This window comes from Heptranchias perlo, chromosome 21, assembly GCF_035084215.1.
Source record: "Heptranchias perlo isolate sHepPer1 chromosome 21, sHepPer1.hap1, whole genome shotgun sequence".
Taxonomy (NCBI): Eukaryota; Metazoa; Chordata; class Chondrichthyes; order Hexanchiformes; family Hexanchidae; genus Heptranchias; species Heptranchias perlo.
In genome coordinates, this window is record NC_090345.1 from 5,062,026 (window position 1) to 5,088,962 (window position 26,937).

A 26,937-nucleotide genomic window follows, 5' to 3' on the forward strand; every position below is an offset into this window, starting at 1 on the left:
AGGTTATTTGGTCATTTATCTCAATGCTGTGTGTGGGATCTTGCTGCGTGCAAATTTGCTGCCACGTTTGCCTATAAAACAGTGACTACCCTTCAAGAGCAATTCATTGGCTCTAAAGCACTTTATGATGTCCTCAGGATGGGAAACGTGCTATATAAATGCAAGTTCTTTTATCTGTAGAAAAATGGTCAAACACTCCCACATTGTGACATAGACTTACAATTGAAAGTAAAAAAGAATCAAGAGGAGTAAGAAACCAATTTAGAGAACAAGGTCCCCAGTCAGGTACCACTTAAACAATAACATTTAATTCCATAAAGTTAAAATAGCTTAAATACCTTTGGTGTAAAGTAAAATAAAATTATACAGATGTAGCACATGTGAAATGTCTTTCACCTTCCAGCCTACGTAAGCTTCTGTGGCCACAATTTGGCAGATCCTTTTCTCTGAACGTAACTTCAGCAGTACAAAAGGTCAAGGGAGGGGGCAAAGTTAAAGTTTATAAAGCATGAAGTCTAGAAGGGGGGTTAAATCATTGTTACATCTGAAACAAGGAGTCCATTTCAGGCTCCCCTGTCCAATATTCAAGAGTCGAGGAGTCAAAGTTCACAAAAGGCAATTCTATAGAGCCATTTTTAAGCGTGCTTTGTAGAGATGATAATTTAATTTAGTGTAATATTTACCGAACACGGTAGCAACATCTGAGAGTAGAAACTGCTCAGTTTTGAAGAAAGCGTTAACTGGTCTCTCCACAGCTGCTGCCTGACCTGCTGAATGTTACCAGCATTTTCTGTTAGTTTTCGAAATCTCATCTACTGTATTCTATTTTATAGATTGGCTAATGCTTTCAGGTCAAATTTATTTTTAAAAAGATTAACGTTAGGTAAAAGTAGCACACAGAGGAACCTCTACTCGCTGACAAGTTAGTACACAGAATTAACAGCACAGAAACAGTCCATTCGGCCCAACGGTCTATGCACCGGGTGTTTACGCTCCACACAAGCCTCCTCCCACCCTACTTCATCTCACCCTATCAGCATAATCTTCTATTCCTTTCACCCTCATGTACTTATCTAGCTTCCCCTTAAATGCATCAATGCTATTTGCCCCAACTACTCCATGTGGTACCGAGTTCCACATTCTCACCACTCTCTGGGTAAAGAAGTACTACTCTCATCTTCATCTTCCTCTTTCTCTCCCCCCTCCGCCCCAACTCTTCCTGAAAGCACAGACTCTGGCTGGGATACGGTTCCATGGGTGCCTGACCCAAGTGGCCAACATCCCTAAACCCAGATGCCAAGTAGCAGCATGAGGGCTCAATTCAGCACCACTGCTGCTGCCCCCATTGAGATGAACTACCGCAGCACAGACCATGAAACGAGAAGGGATGTTGCCTCAGGGTGTTCCCCACCCCATGAGCAGAGGGCAGCGGGGAGCTGCTGGAACGGTACACCATCGTGGCTATGGCTGTGGTCGAGGTGGGTTTGGAGAGTCTGGCAAGTAGCTACCCTTTGGCCATTCAACGCTTCCGTACAGGACAGTGGCAGACGGCAGCCACCCACACCTACTCCCGGCCATAGAAACATTCTAATCGTCTGGTTTTCTACCCGCAGCTAAAAGATCGAAGGCAGTTCCGCTGGAGGAGTCAGAGGAGGGCGGCTCAGAGGAGGAGGTGGGGTGAGTGCGTGGGAAAAAGTGAGGCGCAGCAGGCCCAGTGGGAGATGGAGGGAGGGGGCCCTGGCTTCAGAAGGCAGCCAGTGTCCTGGGATGAGCGGCTGACGGAAAGCCAGGGCTCCATTGTACAATGAAGAAGTCGTCAGGGCCTCCAGCTGGATGGAGGTTCAGGCTTCTACAGTTCAGGCCTTAGGAGAGACAGACTGGAGGTCATTCTAAGAGATGGCTTACAGTCGGTCAACGAGATCTTGCGGGGCTTCGCAGCTGCCATCATTCCATCCATCAAAATGGCTGGTGAGTTTGTCGGTGAACTCCGCACTGGTGCGTTGGAGCATAGGGTCCACGTGGCTTATGCTTTCACCTCCATCGGTGGCAGCACCACCCTGGACTCCAGCCTTACAGCAGCAGGCACACTGCCAGCTACACACAGCAGGCCGCACAAGGCAGCTCAGGATCTCAATCCTGGGATGCAGGCAGCAGCATCCCTGCTCCAGGAGCAGACAGCCGGCCGTAAGAGTCGGTGTGTCACAGGCCCATGGCTCATCAGACCTACATTCCTTCACCACACCATCCACAGTGGGTGGTAAACAACGCAGGGGGGCAGCAGGTAGAAGAGCTCGTCTGGGCACGGGGGCCAAGCACAATACCTCGAGCAAGTTGGGGGAATTTAATTCCTAGCTCAACTACCTCCACTTTCTCCTCCTTGTCGTCCAAGGGGGGCGTTGACAGAGTTTTTTGAAACATTGTTTAGTTTCATTGTTTGCATGTTTATAATGTTAACATTTTTGAATAGTTGTTAGAGTTTCTTGTTTGCATTTTTTGAATAATTGTTGAAGTTTTATCTTTGTACTTTTCTTAATGTTGAATAAATCTTCCTACTCTTGATTATAAAATGTTACAAATTTTTAATACGGGGGGGTGGGGGGGAAATCAACGTTTGATGTAAAGAAATAGGAAGAAGAAATAAATTTAGCTACATTTTTGAACTGCAAAAGTAGTTTAACTTTCTATTCATATAGCATTAACAGTTAACAATTGGAGATTGTAATAAATCTCTTGATTTTTAATTTAACAGTGTCCGAGTCTTCTTGTGCTCTCAGCACAGGGGAAGGGGGCATGAAGTGAGAGTCATTATGTGAAGCTATGCTGTGACAGACCTGCCCTGTCGAGTGGTTGCCTCCTGTACAGGCTCAGCATCCCCTTGGCTCTGGTTCCCGTGGCAAAACATTCATCTCGACCGGTTCCTCCCCTGGGACGTCCAGGTCCAGACCTTGTTCCAGAGCAGAATTGTGCAGGGCGCAACACACTAAAATAATCCTGGCCACTCTCTGGGGAATACTGCAGTGCACCCCCAGACCTGTCCAAACACCTGAAGCAGCTCTTCAACACCCCAATGGTTCTCTCCACAACCTGCCTGATGGAGACTTCGGCCTCATTAAATTTCACCTCAGTCTGTGGTGCCTGAAATGGTGTCATCGGCCATGGCAGAAGAGAGTAGGCCTTGTCCCCAATTAGGCCGACCACCTTCTCCGAATATGTGGGCTACGACTGAGTTCCTTACTATGAAGGTATCGTGAGTCGGTCCAGCTTGCATTGCATTCACATGCAGGATTCGAAGACAGGCATCACTCAGTACCTGAACATTAAGGGAGTGGAATCCCTTCCTGTTCAGGTAGCTCTGTGAGTCTTCACGGGTGACCTTCAGTGCCACGTGAGTGAGCGCCAATACTCCAAGGATGTTGGGATTGTGAGGGGGGAGATACTGCAATTGTGAGGGGGAAGGCAGTACAGGTAGATAAGGTTGTGAAGAAGACATACAGAATGCTCTCCGTTATTAGCCAAGGTATAGGATACAAAAGCAGGGATGCAACGATGGAACTGTATAAAACGCTGGTAAGGCCACAGCTGGAGTATTGTGCGCAGTTCTGGTCACCACATTACAGGAAGGACGTAATTGCTCTAGAGAGAGTGCAGAGAGGATTTACAAGAATGTTGCCATGGCTTGAGAATTGCAGCTACGAGGAGAGATTGGATAGGCTGGGGTTGTTTTCCTTGGAGCAGAGGCGGCTGAGGGGAGACTTGATTGAGGTGTACAAAATTATGAGGGGCCCAGATAGAGTAGACAGAAGTACCTGTTTCCCCTAGCGGAGAGTTCAGGAACTAGAGGACATAGATTTAAGCTGATTGGTGGAAGGATTAGAGGGGATACGAGGAAAAACTTTTTTACCCAGAGAGTGGTGGGTGTATGGAATTCGCTGCCCGAATTGGTGGTAGAGGCAGGGACCCTCAGTTCTTTTAGAAAGTATCTGGACCTGCACCTAAATTGCTGTAGGCTGCAGGGCTATGGACCGGGTGCTGGAAGGTGGGATTAGAATGGGCACCTGGTTGTTCTTTGAGCCAGGGCGGACACAATGGGCCGAATGGCCCCCTTCTGTGCTGTATCTTTTCTAAGCCAGCTATCCGGTAAAACTAAAGTGACCTCTGCCATTACTCCGCAAGTGTCAATTCAAATTTAAGGAAGTCATTGTCCCTGCGGAACAGGGCATGTGTCACCTGCCGGATGCTAGCCTTCGCTGCTCCTTGGCTGATCCTGCACGGGTCCTCCGTCGACATCTGGAACCAGCTGCACCCATAAAAATTTAAAGCCGTTGTGACCTTCATGTCTACTGTGATGGCCGCGCTGGGTGTTGATTGAGGCCTCAGGTCCTCCCTCAGTAAATCACAGACCTGGCCGATTGCAGACCTGGTGAAGCGTAGGCGGCCCATAACCAGCTCCTCCGACATCTCCTCGTAACTCATTAAGGACCTGTACATTCGAGTGGGGTGAACTCTCCTCCTGTATAACCTCACTCGTGCCTCGAGCCTGCAGGCTTCAAGCCTCCGGAGCACTCTCTCCTCTTTCAGCATTATAAAGAGTGCAATAGCGAGAAATTGCACCATTTTGTCTACTCAAGGTGTGAATTTAAACTAGATTTTAACTTTTAAAAAAATGGTCAAAGTGGAAACTCCAAGCACTATAATAAGGTTATAATAGATTTAACTATTTCTCAAATATAAATGTATATAGCTTAATTTAACTACTAAAGTATTTGCTGAAATGATTGGTCACTGCAGGAAGGCTGGAATCACACAACAATGGGTGCCTGCTGGTGCCTGTGCGCCAGAAAAAAACGATTGCAATTTGACAACCCTCCTCGAATGGCCGAAATCGGCAGAAACTCGCCATCCTCATTATTTCGATTTGGCGGCGGGGCCAGCTTCGGGCGCAGTGATTTTTAAACCAGCATAAAAGATCATGTGAGTTTTGGGCCTAACTCACTTATGCTTAAAATTCCACGATCTCTTGCGCTGATTTGGCCAATTGCGCCCGGATCGTGCTGATATAACCAGCGGAAACGCTAGGCCGTGATATCTACAGGATAAAGATTTCAAATACTGTTGCCAGATGGGGCTTGGAGCAGACACCACTGTTGCAGTGAGGATTGAGACAGGAGTCCAAAGCTTGAAGTTTAGTAGCCCAAGGCTAGAGGGTTATATAGAATTGGGATTCCTGTCACAGTCAGTGAGCTTATCAAGGTCCCTGGTATAAATCAAGAAATCAAATATCCAGCCTTATTTCGAATGAACGGCAATTTTTACAAGGGTCAGCCCTCCCCATTAATATCTGACCTCTCCATCACAGAAAGCCCTCTCCAAATTTCCTGTGATCCTTCTTTTGCTGTTGTTTTAGAGGAGAGGGATGCGTGAGGGTTCCCACAACTTGCGTGCCAGATCAGAGCATTGCTGAATGACGAACTCTGTAGGAATGACACCCAGGTGGATAGTTAGCAGCTCAAAGCACTTTATCATCTCCAAACTGTGGTTCTTGCCATAATATCGCAGCAGCTTCCTGAGGAAGAGGCAGTCAACAGGTTACATGACTCCCATATTGTACAATCATGTGTGTGTGTGACACCATCATATAAGCCAACATCCATATAGAGAATATATATGCAAGAAGCTGAGTATTATTTACCAGAGTAATAAGTTGTTACCAGACCTATACTATCCCACAAATAAACCCTAAAGGCTATTAAGCTGCTTCTGTGAAAAAAAACAGAAAATGCTGGAAATACTCCAAGTCAAGCAGCATCAGATACTGCCTGCCTTGAGTATTTCCAGCATTTTCTGTTTTTATTTCGGATTTCCAGCATCCGCGGTATTTTGCTTTTGAGCTGCTTCTGTCATTGGTATATTTGACCAACTCCCCTTGGTTTTGTTTGATACTCTTCATTGTCAGTTCTGACAAAAAGGGTTTCTACCCAAAACATCATCCTATCTTTTTCTCTTTTCAGATGCTGATGGCTCTACTGTGTATTCCCAGGGTTTTCTACGTACTATTCCAGGACAGATCATCAGAACCCCAGCATCAAAGGACATCTGCCACACCTAGTCCGCTAACGTATCTAAACCAATCTGCAACCTATTGATCAGGTCTAAATTCCCAATCCTGTGCACATGTGTGTGTCATCTGCAAACTTGTGTGAATAGTTCTATTAATATCCTTATCCAAATCATTGAGACAATATTACCAGGAACACTGAACATGTTATCAGGGTTCAATTTACCTGATCCCTTAAAAATCTTGAATACTTAAATATCTCCTATGGGTCTTCACTTCTCCAGAATAAAGAGCCACATGCCTTTCAACCTCTCCTCCCAGCTCAGATACCTTAAACTAGGCATCAGTTCGACTGACACTTCTTGCACTGCCTCCAATGCCTGGCGAACCTAGTTGTAGTACCGTGACCAGAACTGCACACCATACTTCAGGTGTGGCAGGACCAGGGCCTTATACAGACTCATCACTTCCTGGGATTTCTGCTCTCTTCCTCTGGCTATACAAACCAAGATTTGACTAGCTTTCCTTTCTGCTGCTGCACACTGCACTATTGGTTTCAGTGAGCTATCCATCAATACTCCAGATCCCTTTCCTACATTGTGTCCTGCAGTCCAGTTTAGTTTATTTTCCCACTGTTTATTTCTCTTCCCTAGTCTCCTTACCCATTTGTCCACCATTACCGCTCATCGGTTCACCTTCCCAAACTACCCATATCATTTGTTTTTTGGTGAATTGCTGAAATCACCAAGGTCATGGCCTCAAAGACTTCCCTCCCATAAATCCATGTTTATTCCCTCTCGCCTATCTGTTTTATTATCCCCTCTTTCGGGGTGGCTTCAAATTCTTGGGTGGTTTATTTTCAGGTCTCTCAATATTTCCCACGGAGAGGTTAAGACGTTCTAGCATGGAGGGACTTGAGAGATGGGAGGCTGCAAAAGTGTGGCCTGGGGAGGGGGGGAAGTTTTCCTCTGGTTTCCCTTTCTTCTCTGTGGAGAAGCAGCTGATCTCCGCTTGATGCCTGCCTACAATGCCACAGCAGAAATATAAATCCAGAATTGCGGGTACAAAACCTGCATTCTGCTCTGGCACAACATGTCGATGTTTCAGCGCATTCACCACAGCATTCCAGTGTACTTCATTTCCATATCCATATCCATTAGGGCGTATATAAAAATGCTTCAGACTTTCCACCCCGCCTCAACTGTACACTTTGTAGCTAAACAAGGTCTTGCAAATATTTTGTACCTGTAATAGTCTCCAGTCAACATCCCAATGGGGGCAGAGTCGTCAGATAGCACTGGCAGCTCTATAACTGGTAACTTGTATCCCTAATGTGTAGAATCAAAAAAACACAGTAGGTTAGGGATCTCACAGACAAAGGCCACCATGCAAGAACAGCACAACAACACGAGAAGGGATACACAGAAATTTCATCCAAAGGCAAAAGAGTCATTTTAGGGGCCTGTTGGAATGAGATTACTTAAGTGGGAAACCATGCCAGCCTAATGCATTTTTTAAAAAAAATTCCTTCCCCCTCCTGAAGGTACAATTGCACAGCCCTGTGAAGGAGTTGTAAGCGCACACAAGTTCTCTGTAGATTGTATCTGCATGGTTTACTCCATACTTCATTAATACACTGATTACAAAAGATACCTACAGTTTCATTCTCAAACCAGAGGAAATAACAGCAGTAGTAGTCTCCATCTCGGAATGTGAGCGTGGTATATCCCTTCTGCAAGTATCGGCGTCCCATACCAACCAGAGACCACATCTAGCAATACAGAAAGACCTTTAGTTAAAAACATTCCCATATAAACGCATACAATGCAATGAAATATTTAACAAACCGCAATTACACTGGCTGGACAATGACAATGGCACAGATCAGAGGGATGTGTTACAAGCACATAAAGGGGGCCTGTGTATATATGACCACATTTGAGTAGTAACCTCAAGATAGGTCAAAAATACATGAGACTATTACTCAGTAAGACATTTTGCAAACAAGGGGGAAGACTTGCAGACATTAAGGCCAAAAGCACACTGACTATTTCTATTGCCATTTGCCAAAAGTCCCAAAATAAGACCGCACAAGATCACTGACAAAGCTTACTTTAGAACCAAGCACAGAGGACACAAGGTAAACAGGAAGCCTCCGAGTAGATAACACTGAGGTGGAGGGGGAGCGAATGATCGCATCAGACGTCATCAGTGGGGGGTCCGATCGTTGAGCTGCCAGCATTAAAGCTGAAGCGCCCAACAAGCAGTTCATCAATCAGGGGGAGTGGGAAATCCAGCAGCTCCCCCGCGGAGCCAAACTGCCAGGGAGATTGGCGGTGGCGGAGGAGTTGCGGAGGGAACGGCAGCATCAAAAAATGAACTGACCTTCAATGTCTTCAGAGCAGCCTCCAGCAGTCCATTTAAGGATCGCTGGTTTGGCTGCTCTACCTTCAGTTCCACTTGACAAGGTTTTCACAGTGTGCACTCTGCCCAGTGAAAACTCAAAATTGCATTGGGGTCCTAAATACGAAATGGAGGCCCATTCGAAAATAGCAAGGGGTGGGTCTCGGGCAGTAAGATTCTTTCTCTCCAAATTTTCTGCCCACCACTGCACCATTAACATTGAAAATCAGTAGGCCGATGGAAATTACCCCTGAGATTTCTCCCCCATTCATAAAGACAATTAAATTAATCTATGGGACACTGATCCAACCCAAACCTGACCAGTTACATTTCAGACAATAGCACCCTACTCCCGGCAGAGGACATTCATTTGAAAGAGAGAACATTAGTGCATATTGTTTAAGTACAACCCTCTTAAGGGAACTGGGTACTACAGTGGGTTAAGACACTGGCCTTTCAACTCTGGAGCCTAGTTTAAATCCAGCCTAGAATAACAGCAAGAGTCTCCACAACCTTATGGCTGTAAACTGTTGTGAAATGAGATGGGCAAACACAATTCAGTTCCTAATCAACAAAAAAATGCCCCTACTTTAGTAATCTCATTCAGAGGGCCAATGGGATGGCAGGTGTAGGAAAAATAGCGCAATGGTATAGTTGGCCACATTCAGCTAAGGCATGTTGTTGGGACAGAATAGAGGAAATTTAACCATGCTCAATGTGATTTGAAATGGAAAAAGTGCTTCAATTCCCACCACTTGTCCAGCACAAAAATTCACCCAAACAAAAGTACAGCAGTCCCATAGGCAGCCTGTTCTCCTCCAGCTTTCTAAAGGGCTAATAATACCTTGCTTTTGATAAATGCAGCCACTGGCCCTTTCCCCAGCTCAGTGGATTTCCCTGACATGTTTAAGGAGGGTGCAATCATTTGGCCCACTGTTCTATCCACGTAGATGAAATGAATCAGTCCAGGGAAATCTTGCAGGTAAGTATAATCCGAGTTAAGGACAACCAAAAAGGATTAACTGTACAAGGTTCACAATGTTACGACAAAACAAAAGTTTACCAAAATCAAGCAATAGTGGTGAGGGTAAATAAACTTGGTTCAGCTTTAATGTTCTGAAGCTATGAATGAATTCATCGTGACTCAGTAAGAAGTATGAAAGACTTGCATTGATTTTTTTTTATTATTCGTTCACAGGATGTGGGCGTCGCTGGCACCTTTCACGGCCTCAGGACATCCCAAAGCGCTTTACAGCCAATTAAGTACTTTTTGAAGTGTAGTAACTGTTGTAATATAGGAAACACAGCAGCCAATTTGCACACAGCAAGGTCCTACAAACAACAATGAGATAACAACCAGATAATCTGTTTTAGTGACGTTGGCTGAGGGATAAATATCGGCCAGGACAAAGGGGAGAACTCCCCTGCTCGCCTTCCAATAGTGCCATGGGATACTTTACGTCCAACGGAGAGGGCAGATGGGGCCTCGGTTTAACGTTGCATCCAAAAGACGGCATCTCCGATAGTGCAGCACTCCCTCAGTACTGCGCGGGGAGTGTCAGCCTAGATTATGTGCTCAAACATGAGATCAAACCTGGGATTTGGAAGAGATTATGCTTGTAAGCAAATTAAAAAAGGGATACAATTCATCTTTAACAGATAATGGTGCTGAACAAGGATATGAGATCATGGTGGTGTTCCTCTTGCTCTTTACTAAGAGAAAATCCTTCCAGTCCATCAGCTTCTCCCTGCAGGGTCAAGCAAAAGAGACATCATGCAACATGAAAACATAGGCGTCTCAGGACACACATCCAGTACCCTCATACCTGGTCTAATTACATAATGCCCATTAGTTACACTATACAAGTGGTCTCTCCCAAAATGTGATCCTATCAGATGCCCATTGATCTGTTGTGCATTTCCAGCATTTTCTGTTAATCACCGCAGATTTTCCAAATTCAGTGATTATATTAGTCTTTCATTGAACTTCCCAGCCAACATCCATCATGCATCTACAATGGTAATTCTTAAAGAATGAAATAAAATAAAACTATTCCATGAATTCCATAGTACATACTATATAAAAAAGTCACAGAATCATACAGCACAGGAGGAGGCCATTCGGCCCATCGTGACTTTGCCAGCTCTTTGAAGTGATTTGATCGCGGGTGCAGATAGCGGTTCCAAACATTTCAAGCCTCTGCCTTCCAGTCCAACGTCATCTCAACTCCTCAATGGGGAGTGATTATGGGGAAGGAATCTCGAGTACCCATCTGTCTCCAGAGTACTCAGCACGCAAAATAAAGTCAATTGATTAAATTCATCCTTCCACCCATTCATAGTAATACGTACTGAACAATTTTTAGTATCTTGGCCTGTAGGTTCACAGATAAGTGCTGAGAATCCCCTGAAGGTTTCAATAGAAAATACTGCTGATACACCAAACAAAGCTGGCTCTTCACATTCCGACAGGCCTGCAAGAGTCTGCAACACAACAAATCTTCATTAAGATAAAATAAAAACACTGCAGATATACAAGACTACTCCAGGAAAAAACAAAAACCCATACACTTGAGAACCTAACCCCAATAACCAGTAATTCCATTTGCAAAAAAGTTGAAGCTTACCTTCACGCTAACTGAACTGTACAGATCACAGGGTCTCTGTTTGCTCTCGGGTGATTTGAGCCAGGGTATGCAGTAAGAGCACTACAATTAGCCTCAGTGCCCCTGGTTAGGGAGGGGGAAATTAGCCTAAGTCGTCAATCTTCATCACCAGTCAGTGCCCCTGCTGGAAAGGGCATGCGAGTGGACATTAGATGAAGGCAGGATTGGGCTCAGCTGTTACTTCCTTCCACAGCAGCATAAGCCTGACGACACCCCTTCGACAGGACTGTACAACAACATCATGTAGGGTTGATTTTTGCATTCAAATTACTGAGTGATAGAATCGTCATCACCCTTGGCGTTTGAACAAACAGGGGCTGGGTTACATTTAAAAAGATATAGAAAAGAAACTTCCCTTCCATCCGTACTCACTCTTGAGGATTTCCAGCGTCAAGTTTGGAAAATGCTTTGTTCTTGAAGTCCACCCAGGCAGACAGCAGCTACGGAAAACATTGAACAATACAGATCACGTTTTACAATTTCTTGCCACAAAAAGCACAAACTGCGAAAAGAATATTTACAACCTGAACAGACTAAAGGGATTCCGACAGAATGTGTAGTGCTGTCAGTGAACTGGAGGCTCCAAACACATTATACAGTGCTGTCAGTTAACAGGGTACTAACACAATATACAGTGCTGTCGGAGAACTGCAGGGTCCTAACACAATATACAGTGCTGTCAGTGAACTGAAGGGTACTAACACAATATACAGTGCTGTCAGAGAACTGGAGGCTCCCAACACAATATACAAAGCTGTCAGTGAACTGCAGCATCCAAACATAATATGACTCAGTCTTTTGCAGGAGTTTAAAACAGTAGAAATCTTTCCCTCACTCATATCATTCTTTTCTCCTACATTTTATAGACTTTTAAAACTCTAGCTTAGAGTTACCCAACCACAACTCCTTGATTTGCTTGGTTTACCCTCCTACTCTCTTCAACCTTGCACAATGTCCTGCACTATGGGTCATGGCCCTTCACCAAGGTTTCCCAATAACAAATCATCACTGCACACCTTCACCTGCCGCTCCCGGACTCCGACAGGCTTTATGAATTTATCCATCCTCTGCCGCAGGTTGGACATGTTAGGGTAAAGGCGAGACGTGTGTCCAAACTCCTGGCTGTCACTCAGTTTGGCCTCCAGGACAGTGAATGCATCCAAGAGCTGATACAAAGACACCGCAACGTGACTGGATGGGTGCTGCCAGAAAGGAAACAAAATGTACGCAGAAGTAGTCACGATAAAATAATCCCACCATCAGAGCTAGAGTTGTGAAAGTGCCCAGTTCATTCTGCATGACTCAAATGGAAATATATTAGACTTTGAAGTTGCTCTTTCAGCACACGTTCAGCTCCCCACTATTCCTTTACACATCCTCCTACCCTACCAATTCAAACCAAGAACCCATAAAATAAAAAGGCAAGACCAGCACTGGGAACTTGGAGAGTTGTTTTATCTTTGCAATGAAGACCACCATCTCCATACAACAGTCCAAAATTATTTGCTAAATTAAATAGTTTTTCTATTATGTAGTGTTGCGTTTCATTCATTGTTCTCCCAGTTGAGTGCAGCAGGGCGCTAAGAGGGTCTTAATTGTTTGCTAATTTTTTTTTGAAATGTGGAGAGATAAAAGGAAAAACTGAAAATGCTGTTAAGTCCACGCCTGATAGTAAATGACGGGTCAACTTTCAGGTACAGCCCTTCAGAACCAAAGTTTTGCTTCCAGATGCTGACTGGCTTGCTTGGTGTTTTCAGCATTTTCCATTTTTATATAAAAACTGATGACTCTCACATGGCGCTGCATTAATGAGGCTGCAAAGACAGGTTATGAAGATCTGCAGTTTCTGGAGCGGGAGCCCCATCTAGTGGTACAAGTATGCAGCTGCAGATCTGAGTTACAGTATTGTGTGCAGTTTTGGGCTCCACACTATAGGAAGGCCACTGAGGCAATAGAGAGGGTACAATGCAGACGAGGATGCTGCCTGGTATGAGGAAATACAAAGAACGATTTGAAAAACTGGGCCGTAATGGTCAGAACAGAGAAGATTGTGGAGTGATTTCATAAGTGTTTACAATTACAAAGTGATGGGACAGAAGATATAGACTGTTTCCAGTGGTTAAGGTTCACAACGAAGGGACATAGATACAAGATTAAAAGCAAGGCATACAGGACAAAGAGCAGGAGAAACTTTATTGTTTATAAAACACAGGATTGAGAGACTGTGGAATGTATTACCAGAGTTCGCGATTGAAGCAGAGAGAGACCATGCCAACTTTTAAGAATAGGTTAGATTGATGGTTGAAGGAAAGTGGGGGATAAAGGGATATGGGATCAGGGCAGGCACATGGGATTAGGATACTGCTGGTGTGGAGGATAAACAACACGGACCAGTTGGGCTGAAAGGACTGCTTCCGTTGTAATTCTACATACGGTGGCGTTTCATTCAGCATGCAAAAATCAATTTCTGTGAGAACACCACTCAAAGGTTTCATGAATCATTTTAAACATAGAAAGGGGAGGAAACTGAAGCAAGAGAGGTAGAACATGGGGAGCAGTGTCTCACACTTAGTTCTCCAGGAAGAAGATTAGGAATGTTGGCAGTGTCCTAGAGCTGTGAGATTATCTGAGTAGAGCTGCTTTAAGTACAAGTATGAGGATCCACAGCTTCAGAAACTCCATCTAATGACAGAAATTTATAGCTGGAGTGACTGTCACAGTGGCGAAGCCCAAATGAGGAGTGTAAAACATACATAGCAAATTTAATATATTACAGGTGTGTTATTCTCACCTTTGTAAGCAGCACCAGAGAGATCCCAGGCCAGAGGGACATGCAATACATGTTGTGAGGCATCATGGGGCAGTAATTATCCTTTAAATTGGCATCCAGGAAAACCTTTTTAGGGACAGAGCCCCCTGAAGGGAGAGATTCAAGTGCCTGCAGTGTGTCTTCTGCAACCTAGACATCAGGAAACAGGACATTATCTTGTGATGGCCACTTCCTGCACACATCAACACTCAAAAGGAAGGAGAAAGAGAAACAGGAGTTTGGAGACAGAAAATGCAACTTACAAGTGATAGCACCATCATATAGCAATAACCTAGGACATTAAGGTGTGGCTATGTAACATGCTTTCCATCGGGAGTCACTGGATAGCAATCAGCAGCAGGAACCTTGACTGTTTTTGCTTCCCTAACCTTAGGACACTGAGGCCAGTTGTAACGGCCCTATTGCTAACCAGTCAAATCAAGAATCAAACCTGCAACCTTCTTCTCCATGTTTATTGCTACAACAGGCCTTTACCAACAAGGCCATTGGGGGAGCAGAAGCATCTTTTACGTATGCTGAAATCACCCAGGCCATTCTGATTTACTACAGCTGGATTCTAGCTTTTGCCTTCACTATAAGCTATTTTGTATGTGCTAGTAACATGCTGACCTACATGTGAATTACTGTTTTCAGACCTTTTCCAACTCACCCACTTTCTCAAATTTGAAACAATTTTGTTTTCTCCCTGCATTGTTTCTAACCTCTCTGTTTAACCACTCCAGTCCTGTAAAAAGCTGTTATCACTATCTGTAGGTTCAAAGGGCCACCGATGGGAACACTGCTGCCCAATACAGCTGGTAGTAGAATCCAGCCCCATAACGTTACCAGAGAGGCATCCTAATTAGGCTCAAATAGACTGACGCTGGAAGCAGAGTTGTCCCAGACAGTAAATTACTATCACCTACCTGTATTTCTGAGTCAGTGAGTTGGAACAAGTGCGAACTGCTCCCCACCGACTCTCCTGAAGAGGGGGAAAATAAACACACCAATCTGAGAAGTTATGCAATTATAATTTTCCAGCTTCCACCCCAACCACGTCAAAGAGGCCATCCCCTATGGACAGGCCCTGCGAATACACAGGGTCTGCTCAGACGAGGAGGAACGGGATGGACACCTACAGACTCTGAAAGACGACCTGGTAAGAACGGGATATGACGCTCGACTCATCGATCGGCAGTTCCGACGGGCCACAACAAAAAATCGCATAGACCTCCTCAGAAGACTAACACGGGACGCAACCAACAGAGTACCCTTCGTCGTCCAGTACTTCCCCGGAGCGGAGAAACTACGCCATGTTCTCCGCAGCCTTCAACATGTCATCAATGACGACGAACACCTCGCTATGGCCTTCCCCACACCTCCACCACTCGCCTTTAAACAGCCACCCAACCTCAAACAGACTATCGTTCGCAGCAAATTACCCAGCTTTCAGGAGAACAGCGTCCACGACACCACACAACCCTGCCACGGTAACTGCTGCAAGACATGCCAGATCATCGACACAGATACCACCATCACACGAGAGGACACCACCCACCAGGTGCATGGTTCATACTCCTGTGACTCGGCCAACGTTGTCTACCTCATACGTTGCAGGAAAGGATGCCCCGGAGCATGGTACATTGGCGAGACCATGCAGACACTGCGACAACGGATGAACGGACACCGCGCAACAATCGCCAGACAGGAGGGTTCCCTCCCAGTCGGGGAACACTTCAGCAGTCAAGGACATTCAGTCACCGATCTTCGGGTAAGCGTTCTCCAAGGCGGCCTTCGAGACACACGACAACGCAAAATCGTCGAGCAGAAATTGATAGCCAAGTTCCGCACCCATGAGGACGGCCTCAACCGGGATCTTGGGTTCATGTCACGCTACAGGTTACCCCACCAGCGAACAAAAGCTATCTGTTTTTAATATAATGGGTCATTTGCTGGCTTTCTCTGCCTTCCGGATGTTTCTGCCTCTCTCTGTTTTTTTTTCCCTGTTTGTTTTTTTGTTGAATGTGTATTCGGGGGTTCTGTAGGTGACACCTCTCTGTCTGAACACGGTGATTGCCTTGGCAACGGGCAGTTGCAGGGGCAGTCTGTAAACACCATGTATTGTTCTATATGTATAAATGCGTAGGCTTCGAGGAGCTCCTGAACATTTACCTGACGAAGGAGGAAGCCTCCGAAAGCTTGTAGATTTCAAATAAAAATTGTTGGACTATAACTTGGTGTTGTAAAATTGTTTACAATAATCCTAACACACAGGGTCGGGGAGGAGTAAGAGAATTTAAATATTAAAAAATACACTATGGTGACAATCTGCGACAAAAAAAATCTATAGTATATAACTTGACATAAGTGCACACAGAAAGCAGCATTTTCACTGCATGGAGGACTTTTTGTACAAAATTGCAGTTATCGGGCAGCAAATTGCACTCCACACAAGAGTAGGAATTTATGGGATTTTGCACCATGTCAAATCACTTGCCCTAGATACAAAAATACGGAGCTCACAAAAAACATACCATATAGACTGTCATCCAGGGTCACTAGGATAAATACTAACACCCAGTTATACAGCCATATTGGCAGAGGTGGGACAGCAGGCACCAGTCAACCCTGATGTGCAATGCAGCAGAGAAGGGGACATTAAGACCCTTTGCACCATTTTTCTTTCCTGCTCACCTCATGAAGGTGTCAACACCTTGTTGAAGTACAGTTCCACATCCACTGGCACTCACCCAAATGACCACCCTTCAGGTGGGTCTGGAGAGTGACCGTTGGCCACCTAACTCACCATAAAAAGGTATCACGACCAAATCCAATCTTGTCTTTACTCCTCACACGCACTTTCCAGCACCATAACAATCTGTAGCGGGAACCCTAACTGATTTTACTCCTTACTAATTGAGGAATGCACAGACCTACTGTAGCACCACAATTACTGTCCTGGCTGAGATCAGCTAGTTCTGCACACGCCAGGAATCAAACATGGGACCACCCATGCCAGTATGACTCAATTACGATACAGTTTTAAGGAATGTTTTGCATTAGTTCTTTGTAGCAGTTTGGTTTTTAAAAAGTGGAATGGGTGCTGGGATTCCCTTTCGATGAGCAACACAGCGGAGAAAGGGTCCTGATGGGGAGATTTGTTCTTTGAGCTGGTCCATACATACCTACTCCGTGTGCACCAGGCAACAGCTCAGGGGTGTAAAACTCTTCAGTTACTGGGGTAGTCTCCAGATCCTATGAGCAAACAATGCATCAGACTTGCAGATTAAGTTACCATTGTGTAGAGAGTTAGACACATTTATCATAATTATTTTTTGTATTATGCTCATCAAGGTAGAGGTTGTTAGTTCTGGGGAATGGAACACTTCCCATTTCAGGCATCCGTGTCAGCACTGAACACTCCCAGGCCAGCCCCAACCTCAAAAGAGCATCCCCCACTGCACCATTTCCCACACTATTCATCCAGTGGTCTTTTGGAGTGAGATTACTAATTTAGTGCCAAATTAGTAGCGGTGGGCCCGTCCCCACCAAGAACTAGATTATGCTATCAAAACTATTTGGACCCCCAACAGCCGGCAGAGAGAGGGAACTTTCATTTCATCAGTCTGGGCTGAATTTGAGCTCCAAGTCCCAGAGGTGAAAAGGGCAGCGTGTAATTCACCGTATGACCCATACCCACAAAGATTATTATTAAATAAATCCAATAGGGAATTCAGGAGAAACTTCTTTACCCGAAGAGTGGTTAGAATGTGGAACTCACTACCACCTTCTCAAGGGCAATTAGGGATGGGCAATAAATGCCAGCCTCGCCAGCGACGCCCACATCCCATGAACGAATAAAAAAAAAACAAGGAATAGTTGAGGAGAATAGCATAGATGCATTTAAGGGGAAACTAGATAAACACAGGAGGGAGAAAGGAATAGAAGGATATGCTGACCGGGTTAGAAGAAAAGGGGTGGGAGGAGGCTCGTGTGGAGCATAAATGCAGGCATAGACCAGTTGGGCCGAATGGCCTGTTTCTGTGCTGTAAATTTGATGTAATATGTATGTAAGATTTAAACTTTTGAGGACTCTGGACTAAATTTAAATATGGGATTCCATCAGCTCCTAGAATTTAAGCATCATTCTGAGTTAAGCATTTATTTTGAAGTCAGTGCAGATTCACAGGGCAGAACGCAGAATAGTTTGTCATTTATTTGTTGAATTTTCTGGCTTTACCCTTTCCCTTCCCCTACTTTTGGACTAAAAGAGAGTTTGCCAACCAGAAAGGGAAGCCTACCTTGCCAATCAGGTTGCCATCACTCGGGTACATATCTTGAGCAATCAGAATGAGGGACAACAAGTCTGAAGGTTTCAGGGAGCTGGCATTACGACTGTGGATAGAACAGTGAGCAAGAGTTTCAGGGTAACAAATCAATTGAGTGATAAAATCAATATTAAGTATTCATTCTGAATTTGAATCACTAATCATGCATTCACTACAAGATCTTGAATAGCGGGGTCACATTTGCTACCTTCAATCTAGTGAACATTCGACATGTCCTCAACAGGTCCTCAAAATAGACTGATATTGTTTCCCTTCTCCACCCCATGTCTTGTCTTCCAAGACCCTGACTCTCGCAGGGGTACAGTTTTATAGGTGATCACCAGAACCTCTCACAAATGACTGCCCTTCATTTATTAAACATACAAATGGAGTATTCATGAAGACGGGTGGGAGGACGCTCCTGTGGAGCATAAACGCCGACATAGACCATAAACGCCGACATAGACCAACTGGGCCAAAAGGCCTGTTTCTGTGCTGCAGACTCCATGTAATGTTCAACCTTGGGAAGGGCATCACAGCAGAGTCCGATCCGTTGTCTCACCCGACAACCACACATATGTATTTTGAGCAGGAGTTACTGGGTGGCAATGAGGAACAGAAACCCGTGCCAATTATCCCCTTCCCAATCCAGGGGTGCTGAGGCCAATTGCAGTGCTCCTACCAGCACCATAGCTGAAATTAGTCAACTAGGCACAGGTCAGAGACCTAACTGGGGACTCTCCTGGTTCATGTGGTGCAGCTACTCACTGCAATAAACAGCTGAGCCATCTGGGGAACAGAAATTCTTACTTTCAATATGAAAGAGAGAGTGTAAATTTGTCACAAAACATGTCACCTTGAAAAGAATGCCAGGAGCTTGGTGTGTACTAGGATAAAGGTGTGCATCACCTCCTCATCAGCCCGCTCCATGCTGCTGTTTATCTGCTGTACCACCTGCCGGTCCAGGAACTCGATGCACTGCTCGCACAACTGGGGGTGGATCAGGCGTTCCACAGCCTAACAACAAAAATACTGAGTCAGTCTCGATGCACAGCTCCCCTTACATCCCACCCTTTTTCCCCTAATTATCTTCCCTTAGTGCTCAAGGCTGCCGCTCATTCTGGAAATGGGTCTGTAAGTAGCTGCACTTCCAGCACTTTAACCAGACGCCCATTCTTCATGTGTTTGCCTGGATAGTAATCTACTTGTCCATTGGGAGGTGTGGGGTGGGGAGGAGAGGGTATGAAGATGAAGTCATAGCCAAGTCAGATCCTGATTACACACAACTGGTGTTCCTGGATAGTGAATTGGAACAGGGCAGGGATCACTACAAAGTGACTAGGAATGGGACACTGAATCATTTCTTCCCTCCCTGAGGGAATGGTGCCGTCCTTCGGATGAAGCGATAAACCTGCCCTCCCAGATGTACATAAGCGATCCCATGGCACCACTTCAAAGAAGAGCAGAGGAGTTCTCCCGGTATCCTGGCCAATCCCTCAACCAACATCACTAAAATAGATGATCTGGTAATTATCACATTGCTGTTTGTGGGATCTTGCTGTGACCAAATTGGCTGCTGCGTTTCCTACATTGCAACAGTGATTACACTTCAAAAGTACTTCATTGGCGATAAAGCACTTTGAGACGTCCTGAGGTTGTGAAAGGCGCTATATAAATGCAAGTCTCTTTCTTTTTTTTTAGCAAGCCAACCAATTGCTACAAAGTTCAGTCACCATTGTGGGAGCACCATTATTACAAGAACTGCAGTGATTCAAGGAAAAGGCCCACCACTACTTTCTCAGGGCAACAAATGCAGCTTTCCAGCTTCACCCACGTCCCAAAAACAAAAAGGCCTCACTCTAGTGGACGTTATTCAATGCAGTTCTGACAGCAAGTGTCGGCAGCCTATGCAACTGTGGATCAGAGCCAAGCTCTGTCCCATCCTCACCCATCATCTACAAAGGACGCCTGATTACTCCTCCCTAAGTCACAAGTGGTCTGGCCAACGTCAGCTGATTCAACACAGACTGGGAATCAAAACGCTGGCCTTCTGGCCTGTGTGGCCTTATCTTCCCCAGTGCAATGCTTTTTAACCACTAGGCCAGCAGGGGAGCTCCTGGCTAACATTAAAAACAGAAAATGCCAGAAGACGTTCAGCAGGGCAGGCAGCATTTATGGAGACAGAAACAGAGTTAACGTTTCAGGTTGATGACCTTTCATCAGAACTGAGTTCCTTTCTAACATTTCTACTTCAGACTGTTGCAGTGTTGCATCACCTCCACAAGAAAACTCTGGTCTTCCTCCCTTAGGTGGCTGTATGTGATTAGCATGTTTTGTAACATCTTCCAAACCTTGCACCGTTGCTCTGTACCTTGGGGCCGCAACCTGAAAACGCAGAGAAAAGGTCTTGGTAAGAGAGGACTTGTAGGGGGTACAACAAACCCTTTGGAAAGAGTCGAGCAACTGTTTTAATGGACGAGACTGAAAGGATTAAGACTACCCTTCTTAACATACTATGCCTGCTAATCACACAGAGCAGGTACTCACAAGACAGAAGCAGCTAACTCCCACTCCCCCAACCCCCAAAATATAACTGAAGATAGGAGTAAAACAAAAACCCAATTCAGCATGTACAATCCTCAACACACTGAGAAACTCAGCACATTATACAATACATACCTCCTCACCTGAGAGGGTCAGAGAGAAATTTTCCAGAGCATTTTTTCCTCTTATTGCCCCTGCATTTTTCTCTTTTTTTTGCCTCTCCCAGGAGATTACATGACTGCGGGGTGGGGGGGGCAGGGCGGGTAGGAAGTGTCCAGTCATGATGCTCCAGCCATCACAAGTGTGGGTCAGGCTTGATGGACCAGCTGGACTTTCCCAGCCCATCATTTTCATATGTTCGTATAGAGACCTATTTTCACTACAGCAGTGAAGGCAAAGAGGATTGTAGCGGCCCATTTGAACCAATCGAACTTAGCACTGACCAAGGATCAATCCTAGAACCTTCTAATATAACTACTTAAAAGAGATACCAAGTTCTCAAAGCTGGTTAAGGCTAATGATTTTGCTGTCAAATCAAGGCCGATTGTTGCTTTAAAATGAATCGTTAATCGTTACTCATTTTAACAGATTAAAAGGGATCCTCGAGCCATACAAACCAGGAAGGTCCAAACTCCAGCATCGGTCTGTGCAAACCCAGCTGATCTCAGATAGGGTTACAACAGGAGTTTTACATTTGGCCTCATTGCACTTTGGTTAAGGGAAAAATGGACCAAGCTTCTGATCCTGATGGCAATTCAACAACCCTTGCTGGAAGTGCATATTTGTCGACAGGATCTGTCTCAGCTTCAATGCCCCCACAGTTAAATAGCCTGCTGAAACTCTCCATCTAGGCTCACATCTGGCACCTAACCATACCAGAGGAAAGAGTTCTGACGAAAGGTCTTTGACCTGAAATGTTAACTCTGTTTCTTTCTCCACAGACGCTGCCTGACTTGCTGAGCTTTCCAGCATTTTCTGTTTTTATTTCAGATTTCCAGCATCTGCAGCATTTTGCTTTTGATCCAAAGAAAAGAGTGAATGTCTGCAAGTGGAGGGGAGAAATTTGTACCAAAAAACCCCCAAACAAACCAATGTTACATACTTTTTCTTCAGGATGCTGGCATCCAGTGTCACCAGGCCAAAACGCATATCAATAATCTTCTTCAACACAAAAATCTTCCGTCTCAGATCATCTTCGTTCTCTGAACCATCTCCATTCACCGCGATATATGTACATTCACCAAACTGAAATCAGAAAACCAAACTCAGATTAATGAAGGAGTCTCACTCTCGAGGATCCCTTTTAATCTGTTAAAATGAGTAACGATTAACGATTCATTTTAAAGCAACAATCGGCCTTGATTTGACAGCAAAATCATTAGCCTTTCAATTCTACCATCAAACAATCTGCTAATTGATAAACACTAGTCGATCTCCCATAGCATTGCACATCAGGTGTCCAGGCCAAGTGCAGTTGGAAAGAAAGGGATAATTTGAACAGGGCCGAGAGAAGATGTAATGATGGAGGCCAGAAGGTGTTAAAGGGGCAAGGCAGAGGGGCATGGTAATATATGACTGGGGTGGGGGGAGTGAAGGTAGAGGAAGGTTACAAAGATGAGGAACAAGAGGGAAGGTGGAGCACGGTTAGAGGTTTGGGTGCAAGGAGGAAGATCGGAGGCTGGTAGGGGGAGAGCAGAGCAGGAATAGGGAGATGAGGAAAGAGAGAGCCTAGAAGGAGGGGGAAAAGAATCGAAGGCTGCCAGAGCAGGTGATCGGGATTTGGGGTTGGAGGAGTGGTGTACAATATGCCTCCTATTTTAGCATTGTCTGCAATGTAAATAATTCTGAGGACCAAACAGCTCATTAAGCCATCTCATAATCTCCTCTGTTCCAACTAAAACAGCCCCAATTTTTCAAGTCATTCTTAATATTTGTATTTCCTCATACCAGGCAGCATCCTAGTGAATCTGATGGATCATTGGTTCATATTTCCATTACCCACCTACTCCTCCACCTCAAACTGCTGAGTTCCTGAGCACAGCTACACTGAGGTAGGGCGGAGAGCTCGTCAATGTCAGGGAGAAAAAATAGTAGGAATAACTCATTGACAAGCCACTGTCAGACACTCTGAAACAGACGGTTTGAAGATGTATTAACGGAGGGATTGAAACATCCCCAGATTGCTCTCCTGTCGTATAGTTGGAGAGATCAGAGGGGGGGGGGGGGGTGAGGGAAATCACATGATCATAAAAACACACATTAAGTCACCCAGGATACAGCCTGGTTTTTTTTTTAAAGAAATTTGCTTGCCAATTTGCCTCCTTTCCTGAAGGGATTGATTCCTTAGTTTAGTACCGTTCTACAAATGCCAACCACCCTCAGTTACCATTCCCAAGGAGCCATATTAAAAAATTAAAAAGTTCAACAACAGGGATGATTGTCAACATCATTGAACCACTGTTACTAGTCACCTATCAGGAAATGTTTTGAAAGCGTATCAGACAAAAGTGCCTTTTAAAATCCATCAGAGCTTGGACCGTGGCACACAACCCGAGCAAGTTACATAGGTCGACAGAACTCTGAACTCCCTACCTGGTGCAATATGAAGAGGTAGTTGTTCTCACTGACAAAAGAGGTGTACGTGTCCGAGATCTTCTCATTCAGGGTAATGCAGGAAATGAGAAGTGGAGCAAATAGTGTGTTTATGCTGTCCTCAAAGGCTGGAGCGTGAACCTGTGAACACATGAAACAGTGCACCTGTATTATGTATGTTACACCTTCCTTCTCAGTTTTAAATTTGTTTTCAATTTCTCCCTCCTCCCCACAAGCATCAGCTTGGCTCAGTTGGTGGCACTCTCGGCTCTGAGTCAGAAGATTGTGTGTTCAAACCCCACTCCAGGCTTGAGCATATAACCTAGGCTGACACTTCAGTACAGTGCTGAGGGAGTGCTTGAGATGAGATGATAAACTGACACCCCATCTAGCTGGTCACAGAGCTTAAAAGATAAAAACACTGAGACAGGAAAAGACCCTCTGGTCCATTCAGCCCAGCCCACACAACTACAATGCCTTGTGTATCACAATACATACACTGCCTACCCCACCCCAATTGAAAGCCATGTAATCTTCTGGGAGAAGCAAAAAAAAGATTAAAAACCCAGGCCGATTAGGGAAAAAAATCTGGCAAATTCCTCTCTGACTACCTTAGGTGATCGAAACTAGTCCAGGAGACCACTCTGGCCCTGAATAATTTTATACAGTACCTACCTTTTGTACAAGGTGATCGCCGCCCCAGCTCTCGTTTGATCCCATAGTACTATTCGAAAGGTTCGTCTGGTGTCCTGGTTAACATTTATCCCAGTTTGTTGGACCTTATTGTGCACAAGTTGGTTGCCATATTTGCCTACTAAACAGTAACTGCACTTCCAAAGAAATTCATTGGCTGTGAAGCGCTTTGGGATGTTCTTACCATGGAGTATGGTTCCACAGGTGTCCAGTGCCCCCTCACCTCTCTCGAGTACCCACTATTCACAAGGCACAGGAAGTGACGGCAGTTTAACTGTGAGGTGCATCTCAACCAAGGCTGACCCTATCCTCACCCAACATTCATTCACACGCACTGAACAACTGCCAGGGCTAGCAACTATATTTACTCAGTCACCGGGGAGCTGTATTTTAATTTAATTCACTCCTTGCCACATACAATCCAGCCAGATAAAGAAAGAAAAAGCAAAATACTGCGGATGCTGGAAATCTGAAATAAAAACAGAAAATGCTGGAGAAGCTCAGCAGTCAGGCAGCGTCTGTGGAGAAAGAGTTAACATTGCTCACGAAATTTATGTCAGATAAAGAAAGACTTGCATTTATATAGCACCTTTCATGGACATCCCAAAGAACTTTACAGTGTAGTTACTGTTGTAATGTAGGAAACGTAGCAGCCAATTTGCACACAGCAAGCACCCACAAACAGCAATGTGATAATGACCAGATAATCTGTTTTATCGATGTTGGTTGAGGGATAAATATTGGCCGGGACACCTCGCCTGCTCTTCTTCAAAATAGCAGCATGGGATCTTTTACATGCACCTGAGAGGGCAGATGGGGCCTCGGTTTAACGCCTCCGACAGCACAGCACTTCCTCAGTACTGCACTGGAGAGTCAGTCTAGCTTCTGTGCTCAAGTCTCTGCAGTGGGGCTTGAACCCACAACCTTCTGACTCAGAGGCGACAGTGCTATCCACTGAGCCACGGCTGACACCTAGGCTCCACATTCTTAAACTCAGTCTGGTTCAAAAACATGCACTGGCTACTTGTCCTCTAGTTTTCCCTCCTAGCCTTTCGTGCAAGGTGTGTCTTGGTGATCACATTCCCAACAAGCCCTCACACCCCAAAAGGTAGAGGTTGGGGAAATCATCCCACAAATCTCCCCTAATACTCCATAACAGAGCAATGGTAACAGAAAATCATTTCTGGGGCAAGCATTCAGCATCTCAACCAAGGCTGACCCTATCCTCACGCAACAGGCGTGAAACTGAACCATACAGGCTAGGAAGATCCCTAGTCTTTGCTGAGTCAGCTTATATCGGCCAGGGCAGCGGTTGGTTTGCTAGAGTTAGTCTCCTGATTGTCATCCAGTGACTCCTGCTGGAAAATGGAGTGTCAGCACATGCAACATTGAGTGAGGAAGGGATCAACAGCAGTGGCAGAGCCAGTGGAACACAGGAACAAAAGGAGGCCATTCAGCCTCTCGAGCCTGTTCATAGAATCATAGAAATTTACGGCACAGAAGGAGGACATTCGGCCCATCGTGTCTGTGCTGGTCGAAGAAGAGCTATCCAGTCTAATCCCACTTTCCAGCTCTTGATCTGTAGCCTTGTAGGTTACGGCATCTCAAGTCCACATCCATGTACCCTTTAAATATGATGAGGGTTTCTGCCTCTACCACCCTTTCAGGTAGTGAGTTCCAGACCTCCACCACCCTCTGGGTGAAAACATTTCTTCTCAACTCCCCTCTAATTCTTCGACCAATCACTGTTCTGCCATTCAATTAGATCATGGCTGATCTGCACCATAACTCTATCTACCTGCCTTGGTTCCGTAACCCTTAACACCCTTGCCCAACAAAAATCTAAGGATCAAGCTGAAGGCATGGTGGGGACACGACCCCAAATCATTGAGGTGGTTCAACACAGTTTTGGAGGACCGCCTCCATTTCGCTCCCAGGAACCCCTTGGGCCTCCAGGTGTCTGTGGGGTTTCCAGCTCTGATTTCATACTAGGCAAGTCGGCAATCCCCAGTTCCCAGCTCGCTCCCCTTCCTGCCAAATCTTGAGATCGACCCGCCACCACTTTATCAGCCAAACCCAGGCCCATCACTGCTCAATCAGTGGCAGTCAGTGGCACAATCAAATATCCTGCCAGCACTCTGGGTTCACACATAAAGAGTGGCCACTTGGGTGCAGCACAGTCGAACTATACCCCAGCCAACAGTCTGATAGCTGTGCCTTCAGTGCATGCCACTGGTGGTCTCCATTTTACCTCTCCGTGTTGCTCGACCATTTTCTCGAATCGCTGCCTCAGGCTCATCTCAAAGTCGTGGTCCGTCCAGTAAAAGAGGACCTCGGCGCTCTCACTGGCAATCAGGAGGCACTTCATCTCCGTGGCCCCAATTAACCCTCAATGCTAAACCATACTGGGCAGCTCCAGCCCTCAACCCAGTCCAATTACCCCTCGGAGCTCAAGCCCCCACAGGAGCTCACACCCCCAATTACCCCCCCACGTAGCTCACGCCCCCCAAATCACCCCCCCCTCGTAGCTCACACCCCCAATTGCCCCCTGTAGCTCACGCCCCCCAATTACCCCCTGTAGCTCACGCCCCCCCAATTACCCCCCGTAGCTCACGCCCCCCCAATTACCCCCCGTAGCTCACGCCCCCCCAATTAACACCCTGTAGCTCACGCCCCCCCAATTAACACCCTGTAGCTCACGCCCCCCCAATTAACGTCCGAAGCTCATGCCAATTACCCCGTAGCTCACGCCCCCAATTAACGCCCTGTAGCTCACCCCCCCAATTACCCCCCCCGTAGCTCACGCCCCCAATTAACGCCCTGTAGCTCACGCCCCCAATTACCCCC

General features: G+C 45.6%; 1 protein-coding gene across 1 annotated transcript; it reads right to left on the reverse strand.

Moving 5' to 3' along the window:
• Positions 1-288: 288 nt before the first annotated feature.
• hps1 (HPS1 biogenesis of lysosomal organelles complex 3 subunit 1) lies at positions 289-26,524 on the reverse strand. The gene is made up of 17 exons (XM_068002010.1): positions 26,342-26,524; positions 23,398-23,538; positions 21,908-22,050; positions 20,538-20,646; positions 19,118-19,278; positions 18,235-18,328; positions 17,119-17,188; positions 14,860-14,915; positions 13,916-14,083; positions 12,141-12,326; positions 11,497-11,564; positions 10,811-10,942; positions 10,141-10,206; positions 9,303-9,444; positions 7,713-7,826; positions 7,301-7,383; positions 289-5,563 (listed from the first exon to the last, which is right to left on the reverse strand). The coding sequence occupies exons 1-17, from the start codon at positions 26,456-26,458 to the stop codon at positions 5,401-5,403; spliced, it is 2,013 nt and encodes a 670-aa protein (XP_067858111.1). The 5' UTR covers positions 26,459-26,524; the 3' UTR covers positions 289-5,400.
• Positions 26,525-26,937: the final 413 nt, after the last annotated feature.

Bases quoted from the DNA above. Each gene is read 5' to 3' on its own strand.
- hps1 (XM_068002010.1), bottom strand. From the start codon at position 26,458: ATGAAGTGCCTCCTGATTGCCAGTGAGAGCGCCGAGGTCCTCTTTTAC. The intron at 22,051-23,397 runs GTAGGGAGTTCA...TTCTGATTTCAG, and splicing joins ACCTCTTCATATTGCACCAG to TTTGGTGAATGTACATATAT. The intron at 14,084-14,859 runs GTAGGTGATAGT...CCTGATGTCTAG, and splicing joins TCACTGACTCAGAAATACAG to GTTGCAGAAGACACACTGCA.